At 37.8% G+C, this 24,040-nt stretch overlaps 1 protein-coding gene across 4 annotated transcripts in view; it reads left to right on the top strand.

Moving 5' to 3' along the window:
• Window positions 1–2,864: 2,864 nt before the first annotated feature.
• The window catches only part of papola.S (poly(A) polymerase alpha S homeolog), a 43,681-nt gene continuing 22,505 nt past the window's right edge, over window positions 2,865–24,040 (top strand). For 3 of the 4 annotated variants that reach the window (XM_018232392.2, XM_041575283.1, XM_018232391.2), the window contains exons 1-12: window positions 2,866–3,095; window positions 6,476–6,640; window positions 7,683–7,749; window positions 9,721–9,802; window positions 10,714–10,823; window positions 12,063–12,116; window positions 13,360–13,471; window positions 13,767–13,856; window positions 14,199–14,337; window positions 15,740–15,812; window positions 17,771–17,891; window positions 18,879–18,963. In XM_018232392.2, coding sequence (XP_018087881.1) covers window positions 3,088–3,095; window positions 6,476–6,640; window positions 7,683–7,749; window positions 9,721–9,802; window positions 10,714–10,823; window positions 12,063–12,116; window positions 13,360–13,471; window positions 13,767–13,856; window positions 14,199–14,337; window positions 15,740–15,812; window positions 17,771–17,891; window positions 18,879–18,963 — 1,106 coding nt within the window. In that variant the 5' untranslated portion in view covers window positions 2,866–3,087. Of the gene's footprint in view, window positions 3,096–6,475; window positions 6,641–7,682; window positions 7,750–9,720; window positions 9,803–10,713; window positions 10,824–12,062; window positions 12,117–13,359; window positions 13,472–13,766; window positions 13,857–14,198; window positions 14,338–15,739; window positions 15,813–17,770; window positions 17,892–18,878; window positions 18,964–24,040 lie in introns of all 4 variants that reach the window. The other variant, XM_041575282.1, reaches the window with a different exon arrangement.

Genomic DNA, 24,040 nt, shown 5'->3' with positions numbered 1-24,040 from the left:
TTTTCTGGAAAAAGAATACTGGCTTTCCTATATATTTATCTTTTTCCCTATTAATAACAATGGGATCAACTATCATTTTTACCAGCCAGGCGGGTAAAATACCATCGAGGTGGCAACCCTAGCTTGCCACATACAACCTGCCTTAAAAAAAGTCTGAAAGCCCACAATGAGGGTCATTTACAGCAAGATTTGGGTTGAACAGTTACTTTCAGTCCTAGATATTTTTGAAATTATCTACGGCTGACTATTAGTGATGGCGAATTTGTCCAGTTTGTCCATTGAAATTCGCAAAATTTGTGAAATATTAGTGATACATTGCAGCAACCCATCATTGGCGTCTAAAAAACTTTGACGCCAGCGTCGAAACCATCGCCACCGACGAAATGGGCAAATTCGCGCCTGGTGAATAAATTCACCCATCACTACTGACAATTCATCCATGGTCACATATATGTTGTGCTCTTAAACTGAACAAGTGAAAAACACTGAAGTAAGAGCAGAGTTTATAAACTACAAAATACAGTAGTAGGACAGTGAGGGAAAGGGAGATCATCACTGACATATGATGTATTTTGTTTGTAAAAATACATATATTACACAATCTAAAATTGGCTCAGCTTCTTCTTTACTAGGATTAACACTGAAAGGGAAACTCAACAAAAACATAACTTAAGCTTTTTGAAAAGTAAACATCATTTCAAGCAACTTTGCAATATACATAAATTGAGACCACTGGGAGCAACATCCATAGGGTTGGAGAGCAACATGTTGCTCACAAGCTACTGGTTGGGGATCACTGACCTAGAGCATACCTCCAAACGGTCCCTTTTTCGGAGAGACAGTCCCTCTTTTGACAGCTCAACCTGCAGTCCCTCATTTGTACTAAAAATTCTGTATTTTCTCTGCACTGAACAGCCATAAAAAGAAACAAAGTTTCTAACTTAATTGGTTTTTAGCAGAGAGCACAGAACAGCTAACAGGTGCAAATAAGATAGTTTATAACAATTTTGAGACACAAATAAACAGTTTAGATAAGGAGAAATATTTTCAAACTTTCATAACCAGACAAATTTTGTTAAACGAACATGGTAATTAGGGGGCATGGTCACAGAAAGGGGCGTGCTCAAACAATTAGCTGCGCTACGTGCGGAAATTTTTTTTATCCCTCTTTTTACTTCCAAAATGTTGGGAGGTATGCTAGAGTCAGTGTCGACCGGCCCATCGGGATCCCAGGAGAACTCCCACTGGGCCCAGGTGTCAGTGGGCCCTCATGCTGCTAAACATTTGGCCTATTTTATGGTCATTCTTTATTTCTATGAGGACAAAAAGACTAAATAGATCAGGGGTGCCCAAACTTTTTGCAACGAGAGCCAGATTGGTGAAAATGTGTGGGGGGCCGACCATTCAGCCCGACATTCTTTGAACCATTAACATTAAATTACAGGAATCGAGTAATTGTAGCAGTAATATTTGGGTACAATAGTGAAATGTTCTGCCACTTGGTCTATACTGCTGCCTGTGTGCTGAAGGTGTTAGCAATAGACACGTAACGGCACGTAGTGATGCCATACTTCTTTAGTTTACTCTACTGGCACGTCAGTACGTCTATTGACACCTTCAGCCCAGGGGCGATCCGCCAATGAGGCGAGCTGAGGCGCTCGCCTCAGGCGGCATCGCCAGCTTGTTTTCCAGGGGCAGCAAAAAGCCGCTTTTTAAACCGGAAATTCGACTTTACTAGGGCGAGAGAGTGGAATTGCGCTCTCCGCACTAGCATTGCTGCATCCCCCCGGAAATGGAATCGGGCTAGGGGGGCAGCATTACTGGAGCCGCCTCAGGCGCAATATACACAGAAACGGCACTGCTTCAGCGCTAAAGAAGTATGCGAAAACAACGCGTCTCTACATGAGAGTCCGTGTCTATTGCTAACCTTCAGCACACAGGCAGCAGTATAGACCAAGTGGCAGATCGTTTTCACTAATGTACCTTAATATTACTGCTATGGGATTCCTGATTGCACTGTGCTGGGGGGCCGCATTATTATTAATTTCATGATGGAGGCTGAGGGCTGGTGTAAATTTGAAATTGGCTCCCAGGTAGGGTTGTCACCCTTTGCAATTTTTTTTTCCGGCTGGTGGGGGGCGGGTACAAAAATGGGTGTGGTGTGACGTCAAAGGGGGCGAGTTGTGATGCAAAGGGGCGGGGCCACGTCGCGGCCAGGACAAAAACCGAAGGACAAGGTAAGTTTACTGGGGATTGGGGGCGGGCCGAGCGGTCTTTTTAAGTGTATTACAAATTTTCCGACAGCTACATTGCCTGTAAATTTGTAATACTGGCCCCGGCCTTGGCAGGTGTTTAAAATACCGGCCAGGTGGCAACCCTACTCCGGGGCCGCATTTTGGACTGCCTGAAATAGATGGAATAATAGATGATAGTATTATATTATGTAAAGAAAACAGACTAGGAAAATAGCGATTGAGCGAGGAGAGGAAGAATAATAGTACTGAGATTGGGCCCGTCTCAAGTTTTTGGGTTGGCCCCTGGTGTCCCAGTCTGACAATGATGATCGTGTGGTGGGGTAAGTGCCTTCTCCCTCAGGGTCCCGGGCTGTGGCATTGGCACATGGGCAAGATAGGCCTGAAGTACAAGTTTAGGGGACAGTGCCCCCCCTTGCCCCTATATGTGGACGCACATGGTTTCTGTGCTATGTGGGCCTATTTATTTAATTTTGGTTCCCCTTGAAGCACCAACCATAGCCCACAGCTGTGTGTTAGAAATTAGCACCGCAAAGCTCCTCCCACTACATGGGAGGAATGATATTTTTCCTCAATACATCTCTCTTGACGCCTCGGTTTCGTCAGGGTTGTTGATGAAACGTAGCTCCGCCCCGGGGAGTTACGTAACGCAGGAGGTTGCTGTGGTAGCAGTGAGCGCCATGTTAGAACAGACAGGAAGCTATTAGGCGGAAGCTTCCGGTTAGGGTAGCTCATTGTTGTTCGTCGGAACCGGTTTCTAGAAGAGGGGATTCTCCTCTTCCGCCGCCTTCCTTCGGAGTATCATGCCCTGCTGCTGCGGGAGGGGAGGGTGACCATGCCGTTGTAAGTATAAAGGGCGATGTCCTGTGAACAGGTGAGGGGCCCGTGGGTTAAACCAGGCGTGTCTCTATTTACGGCTCGCTTTTTATGGGTCGGAAGTAATGCCCCGCAACATTGGGCTAAAGGAATATTTTAAAATGGTGGACATTATTGGTCGGAAAGGTTGGCGGAAACTTCGGATGCGGTGACTGTAGAGGGGAAGTGACTGGCTTTGTGTGTTCTGCAGTCAGAGCTTGGGGAAATGAACTGCGAAAAAGCTGAAGGTCGGTCAGTGTAGAGGAAGCAGCCCTGGTGGAGTGTTGGCTCATGGTTCACTCACGGACTAGTCTCCTATATAAACAAACACTGCGGAACTTACTCATCGATACATGTGCAGTAATACCCTGCCTGCAGCTCTACAGCACAACTGCTTTTAAAACTTAATGGAATTGTTCTCTGTAAAAATTAAAACTGGCTAAATAGGCTGGAGTGACTGGATGTCTAACATAATAGCCAGAACACTACTTCCTGCTTTTCAGCTCTCTTGGTTTACACAGACTGGTTACCCTGGCTACCAGGCAGTAACCAATCAGAGACTTGAGGGGGGGGGCACATGGGTCATATCTGTTGCTTTTGAATGAGCTGAATGCTGAGTATCAATTGCAAACTCACTGAACATTTATGTCCCATGTGGCCTCCCCTTCAAGTCGTTGACTATCTTAGAGTTATAGAAAAGCAGGAAGCAGTGTTCTGGCTATTGTTAGACATCCAGCCTTTATACACTACATTTGTGACTAATTATATTAGAAACATTTTTTCTTTTGCACAGCCTATTTAGCCAGTTTTCATTTTCACATTGAACTGTTCCTTTAACGAGCAGTCAGCATTAGGATGCCCATCTTGTGGCTCTTCACATTTAGATCTGCAAGTCATCGTCCCCGTCTTCATAGGACTTGTTTATTTAAGGATGGGAAGAGGTGTTTATTGGTCACTGGCTAAGCAAAAATTATATTCGGGGTGTTATTTATTTCTCTTTGCATTGTAAAGTCTGAAACATAGGCCTTTTAAACTGATAGTATAGCCAAAGGGAAGAGCTCCGTGTACAAATAAATAATGGGTAAATAGGTTGTATGTGCAAAATAAAAAAATGTTTCTAATCTAGTTAGTTAGCCAAAAATGTAATGTATAAAGGCTGGAGTGACTGGATGTCTAACCTAATAACCAAAAACCAACTTCCTGCTTTTCAGCTCTCTAACTCGGAGTTAGTCAGGGACTTGAAGGGGGGCCACATGGGACATAACTGTTCAGTTAGCTTGCAATTGATCCTCTGCATTCAACTCAGGTTCAAAAGCAAGTTATGACCCATGTGCCCCCCCCTCAAGTCTCTAATTGGTTACTGCCTGGTAACCAATCAGTGGAAACCAAGAGAGCTGCAAAGCAGAAAGTAGTGTTCTAGTTATGTTACACATCCAGTCTAGCGATGTGCGGGCTAGCCCGATACCCATGGGTCGTGTTCGTGGGTGGTGGGTTGAGCTCTTCTGCTCTCCTCGCCCCCCAGCATCAAATGCCAGCTTCCGACTTCCAGGTTCTTCTTTTATAGACGCTGTGCCTGCTCGCCCCACCCCTTTTGTGACATCATCGTCAGCGTGGGTCTATAAAAGGAACCCGGAAGTCGTGTGGGTAAATCCCGACCCACACATCACTGATCCAGTCACTCTAGCCTTTATACATTACATTTTTGCCTAACTAACTATATTAGAAACATTTTTTTATTTTGCACAGCTTATCTATTTACCCAGTTTTTATTTTTATACTGAACAATTCCTTTATCGGATATGATCATTCCACCTTCTTCATGATACACTCGCTTTCTAGTTGGATGTGTAGGTAAAACTTAGACTTGGTCAAAAGTCCTTAGACACACAGGCCAGCAAATTGCCCATGACTACCTTCCACAGTTGCTTTTCACTTCAGTGGCATTTGACCAGTGCAAGTATTTGTGCTTTTTGGCCTAAAAATACACTCGCTTCCTCTCCTAGTCCTTTATTTGTGTGTCATCTATCATGTTCCTCAGAATGTTTTACTTTGCCCATAGTCTTCACATCCAGCCTTCTGTCCTTTAAAGGACCCTTAAAGAAGAACTAAACCTTAAAAATGCATGTGGCTAAAAATTATTTATATACTGAACTTATTGCACCAGCCTAAAGTTTCAGCTTCTCAGTAGCAGCAATGATCCAGGACTTCAAACTTGTCACAGGGTGGCACTCGGATGCTAAGTGGGCTCTGAGCAGCTGTTGAGAAGCTAAGCTTAGGGGTTTTCACAAATTATCCAGCAGACAATGATGTTGGTCTGTAATATAAGCTGATGCTACAGGGCTGATTATTAAATTCTGATGCTAATTGCACTGGTTTCTGTGCTGCCATGTAGTAATTATCTGTATTCATTACTAATCGGCCTTATAAAGGGACATTTACATTCTAAGTGTACTGTATATTGTGAGGATCCCTAAGCTCAGTAAGTGACCGCAGGCCAGAGCATGTGCAGTGAATCAGCAGAAAACAAGATGGGGAGCTACTGGGGCATCTTTGGAGACACAGATCTTTACTGCTAAAGGGCTGTGGTTGCCTCGGCTGGTACAGAAGCCCAAAACATAATGTACAACATTTCTAGCTACTTATGTAGTTAAGCTTTAGTTCTCCTTTAAACAAAAAGAACGCACACAAAAATGAAAAACAAACTCCCCTAAAACTTGCTATGGTTCCATAAACGTAAATGGAAAGTGCTTATTCAGCATTTAAAGAAATGGTTCTGTATAAAAGTAAAAACTGGGTAAGTAGGCTGTGCAAAATAAAAAATGTTTTCATTATAGTTGGTTGGCCAGAAATGTAATGTATAAAGGCTGATTAACTAAGCGTTAGAGAGCTGAAAAGCAGGAAGATGGGTTCTGTTATTTTAGACATCCAGTCACTCCAGCCTTATAGATTAACAATTACGGCTAAATAATTAAATGAAAAAAATTTTTTTGCACAGCCTATCTATTTACCCAGTTTTTATTTTTGCACTGAACTGTTTCTTTAAGCTATAGATTTAAATTATCTACTAGTATGATGTAGACAGTGACATTATTGGGCAGTACAAAAAATCGTACACCACTGTTGTAGTAAAAAAAGAAAAATGAAAAATTATGATTTTCTGTGTTATTGGCTGCTTAACAATCCTTAAAGTAATGCGTGTACATTCCAGAACTTTGTGTCCATATCAGTTTAAAAAGATCCCTATAACTAATTTATACAGTGTAGTGCCCTAGAGGCTGACTTCAAATGGGGTAGAATGTTTTGACTGTTAATGCCTATATTTTAAAGCTAATATTTTAACATTGCATTGTTTTTTGTTTTTTTTTCAGTCCTCTAGTGAGCCAGGGATCACAGCAGTCACAGAAGACCTTTGGTATTACTTCACCTATAAGTTTAGCCGCACCCAAAGATACAGATTGTACCCTCACGCAAAAACTAATTGAAACCTTAAAACCTTATGGAGTTTTCGAAGAGGAAGAGCAGTTGCAGCATAGGTAAGTAATGGTATTAAAGGCTAACTTTAGATATTAGACTGCCTCTGATATCACTTAATTTCTGAACTACATTTCTTTTCCTAAATTTTTTTTTTTTATAGCCTGCCTTTTAGTGTGCAGAAACAAAAAAGCTGTCGAACTAGAAACAAATCCTAACTTTCGTAGTTACCTTTGGTAACAGACTACTGCTCTGTGTAAATTAACACAATGTTTTCTGCAGCCTGCATATTGATTTCTTATTAAGTACTAAAAGGCAGATTTTTGACTCTCTATGAAAGGTCGAATTTTAGTTATGTAAAATTTTAAAACTCTAATAAATTCAAATGTACTCACAAATTGATTTGGATGTCATTGATGAAAAAACTCAAATGTCTAACATTCGATCAAATAGGAACGACCTGAAAATTCGAATTGATTTTTCCTTTGGAAAAAAAAAAAAAACTGTCAGGAAGGCTATTAACATCTTCAAATGGTTCAAGGGGACTTCTACGTAAAATTGCCAGGTTTTAGGTGGTGAAGAATTGAACTAGCTGTTTCCAGGGTCGAGGTGGGATAAATCTCACATTTGAGTTAGAATTCGAGTTGGTGGTTTTAAACTCTGTATTGAGTTTTTACCAAACAAATTTGAAAATTCTAATTTACCATTTGAACCTTAGTAAATCTGCCCCTAGTGATTATGGCTAGTGGTTCTAAAACATTTCCTGTATTTAGTTTTGTTTGAGTATATCACTTTTAGCATGACCGTCTTCTTGCTGGACGTTTTCCTCTTCAGTGATTTGGTGAAGGATCATTTTGGGTTTCCTTGCAGTTCAGAGTATTCTCAAAAGTCTTCACTAACATCAAAGCTGAAATACATCAGATATTGCCCTTGCAGGTTTTTTGTAAATACAATCGTCTTGTTCCTTTGAGTTTGTAGCATTTTCCTTATTGCAAATAATTCCAAAATGGTTTATAACTTCTTCCAAAGGATATGTCAAATGCTTTGTAATTCGGATGAGAACATGTTTAATCTTTTGCTGTTTTTATGTGAATATTTTTGCAGAATTTTAATTTTGGGGAAATTAAACAACTTGGTAAAAGAATGGATCCGGGAAATCAGTGAGCTCAAGGTAATATTACATATTCAATGTCACCAAAAGTTCTATATAGCCTTAAAGGGGTGGTTCACCTTCAAACAACTAGTTGGTTTCAGATCGATCACCAGAAATTCCAAATACTTTTTATTTTCTGTGTGTCACCGTTTTTCTAATATTGAAGTCTAAAATGTAATTTTTCACCTTTTAAGGGTCAGGCCACACAGGGCACTTTGGGGAGATTTGGTAGCCTGGCAACTAATCGTCTCGTTTTTGCGGCGACCAATCTCCCCAAACGCCTTCCCTGACTCTGCGCCGGCTAAAATGAAAAAAAAAAACGCTGGCGCTAATCACAAGCGTGATTTGTTTTCCGAAGTTTCTTACTTCGGGCAATTTCTGAAAACGAATCGCTGCAAAAACGAGGCGATTAGTCCCCAAAGCGCCCTGTGTGGCCTGACCCTAAAGCAGCTCTGGCATGGGGGTGGGGGCACGTACCCTGTTAAACTGTTCTAAATTGATACATTCAGTTGATACATTTCTTATCTTTGTCCCTGCTGAGTAGAATCTCTGGGTTTCGTTACAGGCAGCTGTTAGAATTGATACAATAGTTGCTAATACCCCAGACATCCTGCTGAGAAATGTATCAACTAAATGTTGCAAATTTGTAACAGTTTAGAGTCTGCACCTGAATTACTAAGAACAATCAACAAGGGCAAGGCCAGACATGGTGTTTTTACATTGCCTAAATACGCCACTAAAACCACATGCGACCCTCAACATGCGTTTTTCAGCACGTAGGATTCTTTTCCCAACATGCACTTCTCCTTGTTTTGTTCCCCATAATTCAGCTGGCTGGAAATAGAAAAGCTATTAAGAAATAGAAAAATTATTTACATGCAAAATGGATCAGGAATGATTGTCAATTCACAACATAATTACCTAACCGGTTGTAAAAACGTATATGCGTCATTTATCTCACAAGAATTGGAACGCCATATTTAAAATACGCTACGTATTTACGTAAAGTTTGGTTTCAAACTTGCAGATCCCATAGAGCAGTGATCCCCAACAGTAGCTCGCGAGCAACATGTTGCTCCCCAACCCCTTGGATGTTGCTCTCAGTGGCCTCAAAGCAGGTGCTTATTTTTTAATTCCTGGCTTGGAAGCAAGTTTTGGTTGCATGAAAACCAGATGTACTGCCAACCAGAACCTCCTGTAGGCTGCCAGTCCACATAGGGGCTACCAATAGCCAATCGCAGCCCTTATTAGGCACCACCCAGGAACATTTTTCATGCTTGTGTTGCTCCCCAACACTTTTTACATCTGAATGTTGCTCACGAGTGAAAAAGGTTGGGGACCCCTGCCATAGAGTATTAATTTGGTAGTTTCTTGACACATCAGCGTTTCTGCTATAATCGTCAATACTGGCGTCCTGTTGCGGATTTCAGCTTGCAAGCGCCCTGTGAGAATTGCCTTAGTGCGTTTTCCATTAGTTTCTTTTTTAAAAACGCAACGTAAAAACGCCACGTGTGGCCTTGCCCTTAACTTAGATTTTGCAAGAACTATAAAAAATAATGGAGAGTAATTGAAAAAAGTTTATTTCTGGGGAACAATCTGAAAACTGAACTGAAAAAAGTGTTTGGAACGTGAACAACCCCTTTAAAAAGAGATTCAATGTTTTAATTGATATATTTTTTTAACCCAAGCAAACATGTATTGCATTGTGTATGCATATTTTATAATGCCTGCTAGTTACTCAGGGTTTTAAAATAATCTAAAACAAGCAGGGGTCTTACTAAAATTTAACAAGATAAAAAAATGTATTTATATACATGTACATATGCGTAGAAAGGACCAGACAATTCTGGAATTGTTTTTTATTTGATGAGAGATTGGCTTCAATGAATACATCTTCAAAAATAAATTTTATTTAAAGTTTTGCTGATCACTAATTTTGAAAGGTTGGACCGATCAGCTACAAAGCTAACTTTCTGTTTATTTCACTAGCATCTTCCACAGTCTGTCATTGAAAATGTAGGTGGAAAGATTTTTACTTTTGGATCATACCGATTAGGTGTTCATACTAAAGGTAAGGTAACAGCAAAAGTGTTTTCATTTACTTTATTTGTAAAGTGCTGTTAAGGAACCGCAGTGCCGTGCAATGCTTTATTGCTATAACTATCTAGTTTGATAGCTTAAAGGGGATCTATCACAAAAATGAAAACTTAAAAGGGATGTAAAGTCAGGAACAGAAACACCAAAAAAAATGTTTTAAAAGAATGAGAATATATGTAGTGTTGCGCTGCACTGGTAAAATTGGTGTGTTTGCTCCAGAAACATTACTATAGTTTATATGCTGTATAGTCAAGGGGGCAACCATTCAAGCACAGGATATACAGTAGATAACAGGCTCTGAAGAATCCCATTGTATGCCACAGAACTTATCTTTTATCTGCTGTTTAACCTGTGCTTTTCTCCTTTCTCAGCTCTGAATGGCTGCCTCTATGACAGTAAGGTACAGCTGATACTACATTTTCAGTTTGTTCCCCCCCTTTAAGTTAATTTAGTATTGTTACAGAATGTCTTATTCTTAGCAACTTTTCAGTTGGTCTTCAGATTTTAATTTTTTTTTAATTTTTTTTTTGGTTGTTTTATGTACTTTCAGCTTTTCAAAAACAAAAAAAAATTGGACTATGAGGCTTAATTTTTATTATTATTTCTATTCAGGCCTTCTTCTATTTATATTCCAGTAACAAATTCAAACCATGTTCTAGTTGGTATGGTAAATTGGATGTTATATCGATAGCTGGTGAACAAAGCAAAAATATTCAACCTGCAACCAAAAGGAACAACAGTGATAAATTGTCTCAATATGTTATAACTAAAATTTTTAATTTTAAGGTGAACAACCCTGTGAAATGTTATTGGCTTTGGTCTGGTAATTAAGAAATGGATTTCCTATGCATCTGTAATTATCAGTGTTTTGCCTTTGATATACAGGTGCTGATATTGATGCTCTCTGTGTTGCTCCAAGGCATGTTGATAGAAGTGACTTTTTTTCATCTTTTTATGAGAAGTTGAAGCAGCAGGAAGAAGTCAAAGATTTGAGAGTAAGATTCTAGCTACCTTCACTGTAATCTCTTTTATGCCATGCCAGAAATATATATATTACTTCTGTGAGTGCTGAGAGTGGAAAAGGAATGCCCCGCAGCAGTTATTCCTAAGCTTGCTTTAGCTCGTTCAGTGCTGCGAACGGTAAAGGTAGCACCCAGATCAGCCATAAATCTAACACCCAGGACCCAATAAATTACCGCTGTGGACCCACTTCCAGAATTAAATTACGCTACGGACATTCCTTCCCTGCTTGCAGCACAGAAGTAAATCCTGCAGAGGTCTGTAAAATCCTCAGTACAGCAGCAAGAACTAGCTTCCGGTTCAGCAGTCTAGGCAGAGATGTGGAGTGCCCTACCTCAGATTTAGCAGAATCGCCCTTTCGACATTCTACAGTGTACATCTGGAAGCAGAGATTTAATGTTTTTTGGACAAAGCATTGAATATAATAAACTTTATGTACAATAGAGCTGTTATTGAAGCAGTTTATAGTGGATTTGTCACATAAAATGTTTGTGTTACTGTTCCTTTAAGTTAAAGGAGAAGGAAACCCCTGGGTGCAAAACCCCTCCCCTGTGTTGCCCCCCCTTCCCCCTGGCCTACCTGTCCCCCTGGGCAAATGCCCCTAACTTGTTACTCACCCTTCTGCGCAGGTCCTGTCCACGGAGTTCACAGGCGCCGTCTTCTTCCTGCTTTGACCGGCGTCTTCTGGTGCATGTGCAGTAGGAACATTTACAGGTACGGATCTACTGCACATGCGCCAAAAGTCACAAAGTTTTCCGATTTCACTTCGTGACTTTTGTCGCATGTGCAGTAGATCCGTACTGGCGAAATGCTCCTACTGCCCAAAAACGCCGGTCAAAGCAGGAAGAAGATCGCTTGGGAGAAGATGGCGTCTGTGAACTCCGTGGACTGGACCTGCGCAGAGGGGTGAGTAACAAGTTAGGGGCATTTGCCCAGGGGGACAGGTATTCCAGGGGGGGGAGGAGGGAGGGGGGGGCAACACAGGGGAGGGGTTTTGCGCCCAGGGGGTTTCCTTCTCCTTTAAAGGTGAACAGGGGGATGGGTTTAGAATGGCCTTTTTAAGAAAACTAAAAGGTCAGTAATCCCATCTTTTAAGGGAACCAGTAGCTCATTAAGCACAATTTCAGTTCTCGGTTAGCATGGGTTGTATAACATTCTCCTTGGTTAATAAACATATTATAAAACAAGAATAATTTTGGTTCTTTTCTTTTTAGTCTGTTGAAGAAGCATTTGTACCAGTGATTAAATTGTGCTTTGATGGGATAGAGGTAAATATTCAACTTACTGTTTGCTTTACAATGAATATTTGCAATAAGGCATGACATTTTTGCTTGATACTGTACTAGTTCTCTCATATATAATAGCCATGTCATGCTTATGACAAGGCACATTGGACGATCTTGTGTGTTATAGTTATTTTTAAGTACATTTGCCTACACATTGAACTGTGTTGGCCTCAGTGGGAATTGCATAGATGTTTTCAGGTAATCGCCTAGAATCGCGACTCAGTTCACACCTTGTGTTTAGGAGAGCAAGAATAATTGTGGGCATACACCCATAAATTTCCCTGTGTGTCACTTCCAAAAAAAAAAAAAAACTATACAAAAAATACAATGAAGCAGGCATGTTGATTTTCTGGTGCATCATAGGATATGCATACTTGCCCTGTCACATTGTAGTCCAGATGAATCCTATCAATTTTGTAGGCACAGATGGGCGAGAAAGGAATTCCAAGATACCAGCATTTGGTTAAGTTATCTGTCATGCCACTGTGCATACCTTCATGTACAGCAATGGAGGTTCTCTTTTGGAACACTTAGTGAGTTATTTATCAAAGTCCGAATTCATCTCAATATTTCTGCTACAAACTCCGATCAAATACACTCTGGTTTTTTACGCTTATTTATTACATTTTGCTGAAAACTTCACGATTTTAGGATTTTTCATCTGATTTTCAAGTTTTTTTCTCTCTGATTTTTTCACCTGAAAACTCAGATTTCTTAAGCTTTTTGCTCAAAAATTTCGGCGTATTGCATGAAACCCAGCTCACATCAAAAAATCATCTGGACTTCTCCCATTGACTTAAATGCAACCTCGACAGGTCTAAGGTGCTGGATTTTCAAATTCCGACTTTTCCATCCTCGGGGTTTAATAAATTCCGAAAAAATTTGTGATATTTAAAAAGTCAGATGTTTTTAAAAAATCACATGTTTTTCCATTCGGAGTTTAGTAAATAACCTCCTTAGAGCCACCCAATAATTGGGAATAACTGTTTGTCCCATATGTGCTTCCTGTCTTCTCGAGAAACAAATGTGTCCCATTAAAATCAGCAAAGACAATATTTGATTAAAGCAAATAGTATGCAAATGAATTGTCGTCTTCTGCAAATATCATGTTTATTAAAAAAATGCAGATTTTATTTTTTCTTTGCAGCGATTTGCTGGTCTTTTAAGGGAAATTTGCACTAAAGTGAAATCTTGTTAAAATAAGTAATTTTGTTATTCTCTTCAGATTGATATCCTATTTGCAAGACTTGCACTGCAGACAATACCTGAGGATTTAGACCTCCGAGATGACAGCCTGCTGAAAAATTTAGACATACGATGTATACGTAGTCTGAATGGTAAGGTTTTTACAGTTGAATTGAAATTTGGAAAACTTGTGTAATTGATTTTATTAATATCTTGCTCTTGCCATTGCTACTCCTATTCAATAATTTGTAACTTGGAGACTAGAGGGCACAGTTTTTCACTCCTAGTCAGCAAGTTCATTCATAACCCTAAGATTATCTGCCAAGTCATATAATAAACATCCTTTAAATTGTGGCCCTGTATATTGTAATTATTTTAAATCGTTATTGTGACTTGCTTAAGTTGTTCCAGCTTTATTTATTAGAATTCATGCTCATATATTTACAGGTTGCCGAGTGACTGATGAAATTCTTCATTTAGTACCAAACATAGACAGCTTCAGGTTAACTCTCAGAGCAATCAAATTATGGGCCAAACGTAAGTCTTTTAAATAATTTAGTAATTAAAAAATATTAGGGATGCACAGAATCCAGCCTTTTTCAGCAGGATTCGGCTGAATCCTTCTGCCTGGCCGAACCAAATCTCAATTTGCTTATGCAAATTAGGGGCGGGGAGGGAAATCATTTAACTGTCACAAAACAAGGAAGTAATTTTTTTTCCCCTTTCCCACACCTAATTTGCATATGGCTCGGTATTTGGCTGAATCTTTCACAAAGTATTCGGGTTCGGCCTACAAAATAGTGGATTTGGTGCATCCCTAAAAAATATATTGTTCAGCTAGTAGTTGCTTATGTTGTTGTTCCCATTATCTGTATCCAGGTCACAACATCTACTCAAATATACTTGGTTTTCTTGGCGGTGTTTCATGGGCTATGTTGGTAGCAAGGACATGCCAACTATATCCAAATGCAATTGCATCGACTCTTGTTCATAAATTTTTCCTAGTGTTTTCAAAATGGTGAGTTAAAAAAATCTTTATTTTATATAAAGGAGCAATTATATTTATTCTTTTGAAAAATATTAACAGAACATAGCTGAATTGTTCCTAAAACCTCAAATTATCACCACTTTTTTAATGTGTAATAACTTGAAGTAAACCATTTTATACATTACCCTGTGTTCCTAATTTCAATGAAAGTGTTGTATAATTAGGCATTTGTTCTTGGGTTAAGGGCTGTGCTAGTGCAGTATCTGTTTTAAAGTGATATCCCAGAAATGGGATCTGTTATCCTGAAACCCATTATTGAGAAACCATTACAGAAAGTCTCCCACAGACATCCTTTAAATAAAATGATTTTAAATTTCTTATTTTGTGTAAATCTGAAACATGATCATGTACCTTAAAGGGATACTGTCATGGGAAAAATTTTTTTTTCAAAATGAATCAGTTAATAGTGCTGCTCCAGCAGAATACTGCACTGAAATCCATTTCTCAAAAGAGCAAACAGATTTTTTTATATTCAATTTTGAAATCTGACATGGGGCTAGACATTTTGTCAATTACCCAGCTGCCCCATGTCATGTGACTTGTGCCTGAACTTCAGGAGAGAAATGCTTTCTGGCAGGCTGCTGTTTTTCCTTCTTAATGTAACTGAATGTGTCTCAGTGAGACATGGGTTTTTACTATTGAGTGTTGTTCTTAGATCTACCAGGCAGCTGTTATCTTGTGTTAGGGAGCTGTTATCTGGTTACCTTCCCATTGTTCTTTTATTTGGCTGCTGGGGGGAAAAGGGAGGGGATGATATCACTCCAACTTGCAGTACAGCAGTAAAGAGTGATTGAAGTTTATCAGAGCACAAGTCACATGACTGGGGGCAGCTGGGAAATTGACAAAATGTCTAGCCCCATGTCAGATTTCAAAATTGAATATAAAAAAATCTGTTTGCTCTTTTGAGAAATGGATTTCAGTGCAGAATTCTGCTGGACCAGCACTATTAACTGATTCATTTTGAAAAATTTTCTTTTTCCCATGACAGTATCCCTTTAAAGAAACAGTAACATCAATTTTTTAAAAAAACAAAAAAAACATTCAAATTGCAAAGTCTTTATTAAGCAATAACTTACCAAAACTCCGCTTGCTCTCCTCTTCAGAAAGCGACCGGGCGATCCATCATACGGCACTCAATTTCTCCTCCCTGCCTTCCTTATAGCCAGGGAGGAGAAATCGAGCGCCACAAGATGAATCGTTGCCTCATCGCCTTTTCTGAAGACGAGCGCAAGCGGACTTTCGGTAAGTTATTTCTTAATAAAGACTTTGTGATTTGAACGTTTGATTTGTCTTCATGGTTTTTTTTGTTTTGCTGAGGGTTAATCTATGACACTGAATTATAACCCCTAAATCTTGTTTTTATTCTTTTTAGGGAATGGCCTAATCCTGTGCTACTGAAGCAACCAGAAGAGTGCAATCTGAATTTACCTGTCTGGGATCCTAGGGTCAGTAAAACTTAGTTGGTTGTTTGCTTTGAAATGCATCATTTGTTACAGAATTTTTTTTACCCCCAATTTTTTTTTCATTACCAGATAAATAGTTATTTTCAGCTTGATGGTTATATAGCACAAAGTGACATGCAAAAGGCTTAATTTGCTGCAGTTCTCCTCCCTGAATTCACTAAAGTAAATGGCAAACTATATTACTGACTAGTTAGATTTAGTATTCCTGTGTTTTTAAGTTTTTTGTACAAAATATATTTCTTGTTCAATTAAACCATGAAAAAACTGCTTCGGCCTACAAAATAAAATGTAGCCATATATTGGATATTAGTTACGGTTAGTGATGGGTGAATCTGACCATTTTCGATTTGCCAAAAATTCACGAAAAGGTGTAAATTTGCCAAAATGCATTAGTCTTTGGGCATCAAATTTATTTATTTTTCTTTTTTTGACGCTCGATGCAGCGATTTTTTTTTTATTCCATTGAAGTCTTGAGTGTAATTTTTTAGGTGAAAATTTCGCTAAGCACTAGTTACAATTTCTTTCATTAGACAACATTTTATTATTTTTTTTGTTGTACATCCCTTTAATTGGGCTGTAATGATGCTTGTCAGAACAAAAGTTTTAAAAATTCTGTCTTTAAAGGAACAGTTCAGTGTAAAAATAAAAACTGAATAAATTAGCTGTGCAATATAAAAATATATTTCCAATATAGTTAGTTCGGCAACTAATCACCTCTTCTTCGGGGCGATAATCCCCCCAGAACTGCCTTCCGCCTGCTAAAATGAAAAATCGCATGCGGCAGTGCACTTGCGGTGCTTTGATTTCCTGAACTTTCCTCATGGGGCAACTTCGGAAATCGAAGCCCCGCCAGTGCATTGCTGCAGGCGATTTTTTATTTTAGCAATGGGAAGGCAGTTCGGGGAGATTGTTTGAAGAAGAGGCGATTAGTCGCCAGCTGACTAAATCTCCCCCAATCTGCCAGTGTGCTAAAGGCTGGAGTGACTGGATGTGTACCAGAACAGAACCAATTTCCTGCTTTTCAGCTCTCTAACTCAATTCCTTATGTTGTTTGGTGGCTTTTGCAGATTGCTAAATATGCTGGTGTATTTGCATCCCTGCAAAAGACTTATCAGCATTATATTATGAGGATTTTACAGATTTTCTACGTTTAAACGGATAGTATAGCCAAATCATCAGGTTAAAGGGAAGAGCTCAGTGTACAAATAAATAATGGGTAAATAGGTTGTATGTACAAAATAAAAAATGTTTCTAATATAGTTAGCCAAAAATGTAATGTATAAAGGCTGGAGTGACTGGATGTCTAACCTAATAACCAAAACCCAACTTCCTGCTTTTCAGCTCTCTAACTCTGAGTTAGTCAGCGAACTTGAAGGGGAGCCATATGGGACATAACTGTTCAATGAGTTTGCAATTTAATCATCAGCATTCAGCGCAAATTCAAAAGCAACAATTATGACCCATGTGGGCCCCCCTCAAGTCACTGATTGGTTACCAGGATAGGATAATTCGGCAAACTGCAGAGTTGCTGTATAAAAACTAACTCAAAAAACACAAATAATAAAAAATTAAAACCAGTTGCAAATTGTCTGACTATCACTCTACAGTATACATCATATTAATAACAAAGGCTATACATCATAATATCAAAGGCTATTGTGATACTAAGCTCTATAGTTAGTATAGGTATGGGTATATAGAATTTAATTAAAAGTAGGGAGGGGTATGTGTATGGATGCTGGGTTTTCATTTGGAGGGGTTGAACTTGATGGACTTTGTCTTTTTTCAACCCAATTTAACTATGTAACTATATTAAAAGTTAATTCAAAGGTGAACCACCCTTTAAAAAACAGAATATCAGAAATAATTGCTTGTTATAGTTTTTGACATTTTATGTTTTTGATGCAGAAATTTTTGTTTAATTTTGTTCAATACTGCAGGTGAATCCCAGTGATAGGTACCACCTTATGCCTATAATCACACCAGCCTACCCTCAGCAAAATTCTACATACAATGTTTCGGTGTCAACTCGCGCAGTTATGATTGAAGAGTTCAAACAAGGTAATATTGCAGAGATGATTATGAATAAGTAGTACAGGTATGGGATCCGTTTCCAGAAAGTTCCAAATTACAGAATGAACATCTCCCATAGACTCCATTATAATCAAATAATCACAATTTTTAAAAATGATTTTCTTTATCTCTTTAAAGGAGAACTAAAGCTTAACTAAAGAAGTATGCTAAAAATGTTGTACATTATGTTTTGGGTTTCTCTATCAGCCCAAGGCAATAAAGATGTGTCCCTAAAGATTCTCAAGTAACTCCCCATCTTCTTTTCTGCTGATTCACTGCACATGCTTTGTGCTGCTGTCTGTTACATAGCTTAGGGACCAACTCAAAATATACAGTACACATAGAATACAAATGTTGTAATATAAGGCTGATTAGTAATTAATACAGATAATTACTACATGGCAGCACAGAAACCAGTGCAATTAGCATCAGAATTTCATAATCGGCCTTGTAGCATCATCTTGTATTACAAACAAATCTCATTTTCTGCTTGATAATTTGTGACAACCCCTAAGCTTAGCTTATCAACAGCTGCTCAGAGCCCACTGAGCATGTGAGTGTCACAGACTATTTCCAAGATGGTGACCCGATCCAGGATTTTCGTTATTTGAAATCCTGGATCGTTGCTGCTATCGAGAAGCTGAAACTTTAGGCTGGTGCAAAAAGGTCATTATATAAAATATGGCATTTTTATCTATTTTTTTAGGGTTTAGTTGTCCTTTAATAAAACAGTAGCTTGGACTTGATCCCATCTAAGAAATAAATAATCCTTATTGGAAGCAAAACCAGCCTATTGGATATATTTAATGTTTATATGATTTTCTAGTAAACTTAAGGCAGGAAGATCCATAATTCTGAATACCCCAGATTCCGATAATTCTGGATAACAGGTCCCATACCTGTAATAAAAATGATCACTTTGTAGTGTAATTATGACTTTGCTTTTCAATGACTCTGCAGTCTTTTTTTTTTCAGGACTGGCCATTACAGATGAAATCTTGCTTGGTAAAGCAGAGTGGTCCAAACTTTTTGATGCTCCCAACTTCTTTCAAAAGTACAAGTATGTATTTTACAACCTGTTGGCAATGTTTGCTTGGGGTAAAATCATCAATAAAAATAAAAAGAGATGTTATACTTTAATGAGGTATGTGTGGAGTAAATTTTTTTTAATTTGTACCCATTGCGTTTTATAGTAAAAATTTTTTCACCTTGAAACATTTACACACTGGTACAATTTTAATTAAAAAGGATTCTTTTCACCCATCTTCCTTATTATCCGTGTAGTTTAAGTTGAATCCATGAAATAACCAACCTTAAAGTTTTAAACACTTATGAATACACAGGTCATATTCACCAGAATATATAATCGTATAACATAAAATATACAGATAGGATAACTTTTTTTACCTGGACTCTGACAGGCGAAGTTGGAAAATGAACTTGCTCAAACACAATTTCCTTTAAACTGCATATATAACCATAATTATTTGCAGAGTTACTTTACTTGTTACAGCTTTATTATTTGACATGTATGTCTGTGCAAGATCTTCAGCCTGTAGGGTTATTTAAGGGCTAAATAACTGACCAGTTCTCTTTGCAGCCCAACTCTTTCTTTTTTAGTTTTTTGTTTGTTATTCAGAATAGAAAATTATTTATATACATTTAGGGGGTTATTTATCCAAATTTTCTGAAATATACTCTGACCAAATTCGCGTTCGTTATTTACCCTTATTTATCAATACATTTTCCCCAAAAAAATCCAGTGCAGGAAAAGGCTTGAAATTTTTTTTGAAAATTGTACGAAAATTCGAATTTTTCAGATTTTCCGCCCAAAAACTCTATTTTGTATTTTTTTGCCTGAAAATTGCAAAATCTTTGGATTTCTGCATGATATACAACCTCGCAGGTCTGAGATGACTTTTTCCATCCTCGGGGGGATATAATTAGTCACGAAAAATGAGTTTTTGTTTCCGAGCTAATAATTTGTATTCTATAGTAAACTTTAAGAGTTTTTGGCATTCGAACTTTAATAATTAAATAAGACTTTGCATAGGTTGTCCATTAAAGGTTATGCACATTTTTAAAGCAACCAATATCTTATCTTAACACAGTTCTAATTTGAATCTGTCTACATCATGAAACTGATAATAGAGAATTGTTCTTTTTTGGTTGTGCTGTGTTGGAGCAACACTGTATTTTCTAATACAAACTAGAGCAATCTCATTTAGTTAACCATGCCCTTAAAACCGGTAACTGTGATGGGTATATTAGGGTTTTCTGTTATGTGGGCCTCTATATAAAATTTTGGTTTGCAAGCCAGAGTTCCCCTTTAATGAAACTCAGAGATTCTACTCAGCAGGAACAAATAAGAAAATGGGGATGCACCGAATCCAGGATTCGGTTCGGAATTCGGGCAGGATTCTTCCTTTTTCAGCAGTATTCGGCCAAATCCTTGTGTGTGGCCGAACTGAATCTGAATCCTAATTTGCATATGTAAATTAGGCGTGGGAAGGGAAATCATGTTCGTTCGTCTCAAAACAAGGAAGTAAAACATTCTTTTTCCACTTTCCTTTCCCACCTCTAGTTTGCGTATGCAAATTAGGATTCGGTTCAGTATTTGGCCTAATCTTTCAGAAGGATTCGGCCAAATCCAAAATAGTGGATTCAGTGCATCCCTATAAGAAATGTATCCGCTAAATGTATCAATTTAGAACAGTTTACATAAGATGAAAAGAGGAAGATGAAATATGAAAAATTACATGCGGAGGTACTGTATGTAAACCCAAGTATTAGGTGATAGGCATTCTTTAAATTAGTGTGGTCACTCTTATGATCATCATAAACTTACTTTTTTTTCTTTAAGAAGCAGTTAAAATATTTAACAATTGTATAGCTCTAGTGATGGATGGATCTGACCTGTTTTGCCTTGCCAAATGCACTAAAGTAAGTGGGTGGTGTTCATGCTATAATATTCAAACTGCAGAACAATTTCATTTACTATACATTAAATTCTGTGGCCATTATATATTTTTTTGTCTAAATATTTCATTCCTCCCTATTTAGCTATTAGAGATGGCACTTGTTTGTTTTATTTCTTTAGATGAATGCTAATGGGAAATTATACCCATTAATTACAGGTCCATATGGCATAAAACATTCCATAAATGAAACTTATTTAATTATACAGGTATGGGATCTGTTATCAAGAAATTATCCAGTAAGCTCCAAATTATGGAAAGGTCGTCTCCCATAGAGTCCATTTTATCCAAATCCAAATTTTTAAATGATTTCCTTTTTTCGGTAATAAACTACAATTAAATTAATCGTTATTGGGTTTATTTTATGTTTAAATTGTTTTCTAGCAGACTTAATGTATGAAGATCCAAATTTCGGAAAAGATACGTTATCCAGATTCTGGATAACTGGTCCCATACCTGTACAGGTATAGGATGTGTAATCCGGAAACCCATTATGCAAAAAGCTCTGAATTATGTAACGGCAGTCTCCCATAGAGTCATTATAATCAAATAATCCAAATTATCAAGAATGATTTCTTTTGAACTTTCTTCTGAAACGTTTTTCGCTGTAATAATAAAACAGAACCTTGTACTTGATCCTAACCAATATATATTTAATCCTTAATGGAAACAAAACCAGTCCATTGGGTTTATTTAATGTTTAAATGATTTTCTAGTAGTCTTAAGGGATGAAGGTCCAAATTACGGAAACATCCATTATCCAGAAAACCCAGGTCCTGAGCATTCTAGATGACGGGTCCCATACTTGTAACAGCTAGAATCCCCATTATGTGAATTATTTAATGATCACTTAAAAGAATGTTAATTCGACAAGATTCTTTGCTAGCTCAGTTATGATCTAAATATAAATTTTCTGGTTAAGTATTTGTTCTGAAGGTATAATTTACCATTAAATAATAATTTTTGTTTGAATAAATAGCAGTTTTTAATTATTGCCTAAGCTTGAAAATGTTCTGCTTTAAAGGGGAACTATCACAATAAGAACACCATAACATAACCTTCAGCATACTGAAATAAGAAACTTTGCTAATACAATAATTTAAATATTCTGCATAGTTTCTGAAATAATCAAGTTTATGTTCACTATTCCTCTGTAAGCATCTGTTTCTCTTCATTCTGTCTTTATGCAGCAGTTGGGTGTCAGTCATTCACAGTTCGATCCAATATATCTAATAGGAGGGCTTCCTTTCCTAGCAGATGTATTAGAGCTCACTCAAATAACTGATTCCAGTACAAACAAAATCTAACAAAATAACTGCCTTTTGCACAAATTCTGCATGTAGTGAGACATGATGTCTGGTGATTTTAATAGCGTGAGCTCGAATACATCTTCTAGGCAAAAGGAGCCCCCCTATAAGATATATTGGATCTAACGGTCAATGATTATCTCCTTCATGAAGACTTGAAGACAGAACGAAGAGAAACAGATGCTGAGAGAGGAATACTGAAGATGAACTTGATTATTTGAGAAACAGTACAGAATTTTTAATCTAATGTATTTAGAAAGTTTCTTAATTCATTATGCAGAAGCTTATATTGAAGTGATACTGACACTAAAACATTATTATTCACAATATTAATGTACATCGTTACCTATAGGTCATTTTGTTTTTTACTCATAGGGTTGCTTTTGTAAGTAATTGTTACTTAAAGTTCCTAAACCTGACTGTTTTGCCAACCTGACTGTCCCTTCTTAACCTGTCAGAGTTTCTAATGCTAACGGACTGCTGCTGCACAAATATGACAGCCCCCTCATACAGGAACATGGGGGATCAGATGGGTAATGTTAAGGCATCTGTAAATACTTTTATGGAAAAATTATAGATAGCATTCAAACACAAAGTTATGATAGATGTAAAAAAGGTTTAATTTCTGGTGTCTGTATCTCTTTAAATTTTTGCTATCGTTCCCCCTTTAAGCTTGCAGACATTCCATTTTTCTTAAAGATCCAGTGTAAAGTGATGTTGATATTGTATATATCAAGATGGTAAATATAGTGCTTGATATTTGTTCTTGTGCTTATCTTATGCTTGCTACTGCAGTCTGCTTCTGAAATCAAACCAAAGTCTTGTACTATACACAAGGTTGACTGGTTGGGCAATCTGTTGTAATTCAGGGTACAGTATTGGTTTAATACCTTTTTCACAAATAGAAGCGAGATTAGCTTTATTTCAAACACTTTGTTCTTCATTTTGAAGTTTTTCACTGGGTCACACTGTATGATTAAATGTGTTGCTCCATGGAGAAATAGATTTTGACAGCACATTAATATAATATTTAATACAGGTATGAGACCCACAGGTATCCAATATCTAAAGTAAGCTTTAAAAAATGGTTTTGCAGCTTCCCAAGGGGTGTTTTTTTTTTTAATTTATTTATTGATTTATTTTTTTAAATCATTTTTTTTACTCACTAGTGCAAGCATAAATCTGCTTTAACTGTAATCAGACCTGCTTTTTTGTGTGTGTTTTCATGCTTTTTAATACCCTTTAAGCATTATTCTCCCATTTAGCAAAAGTCTTTATCAAGCCCTTCATCAAGCCCTGTGCATTCTGGATAATAGATGCCATACCTCTTATATATAAATCCTACAGATTAAATTTGCACCCACTATAAATTATTTCAGGACTTTTTTTTTGTGTGTAACCTAACGTGGAACCCGTTCTTTGGGGGTACCCTTGATCTTTCTATGCTTTGCGTTGCAATACATGTGCAGTCTAGATGAAACAATCTGAAATACGCAGGCAGTAGCTCCCTCTTCTGTTAGCATAAGCGCAAACACACTCGACTGATGTTGGGGGCGAAAGCAAGACTTTGCATTTCCGTGCTGAAATCAGCCGAGTGTGTTTGCTCCGGAGCCAGCACAACAGATTTGTATGTGAACAGAATAGGGTGCTACTACCTGGTACTGATTTTGGCCTGCATATTTCAGAAGGCTGATTTAAGTCCCTGTGTGATACTAACCTTAAAGGGGTACTGTCATGGGAAAAAATGGCATCAGTTAATAGTGCTGCTCCAGCATAATTCTGCACTGAAATCCGTTTCTCAAAAGAGCAGATTTTTTTTATATTTAACTTTGAAATCTGCCAAGGGGCTAGA

The sequence above is a fragment of the Xenopus laevis genome, chromosome 8S (assembly GCF_017654675.1).
Source record: "Xenopus laevis strain J_2021 chromosome 8S, Xenopus_laevis_v10.1, whole genome shotgun sequence".
Taxonomy (NCBI): Eukaryota; Metazoa; Chordata; class Amphibia; order Anura; family Pipidae; genus Xenopus; species Xenopus laevis.
Note: the sequence above shows the minus strand (reverse complement) of the source record. Positions and strands in the feature narration are given on the sequence as shown.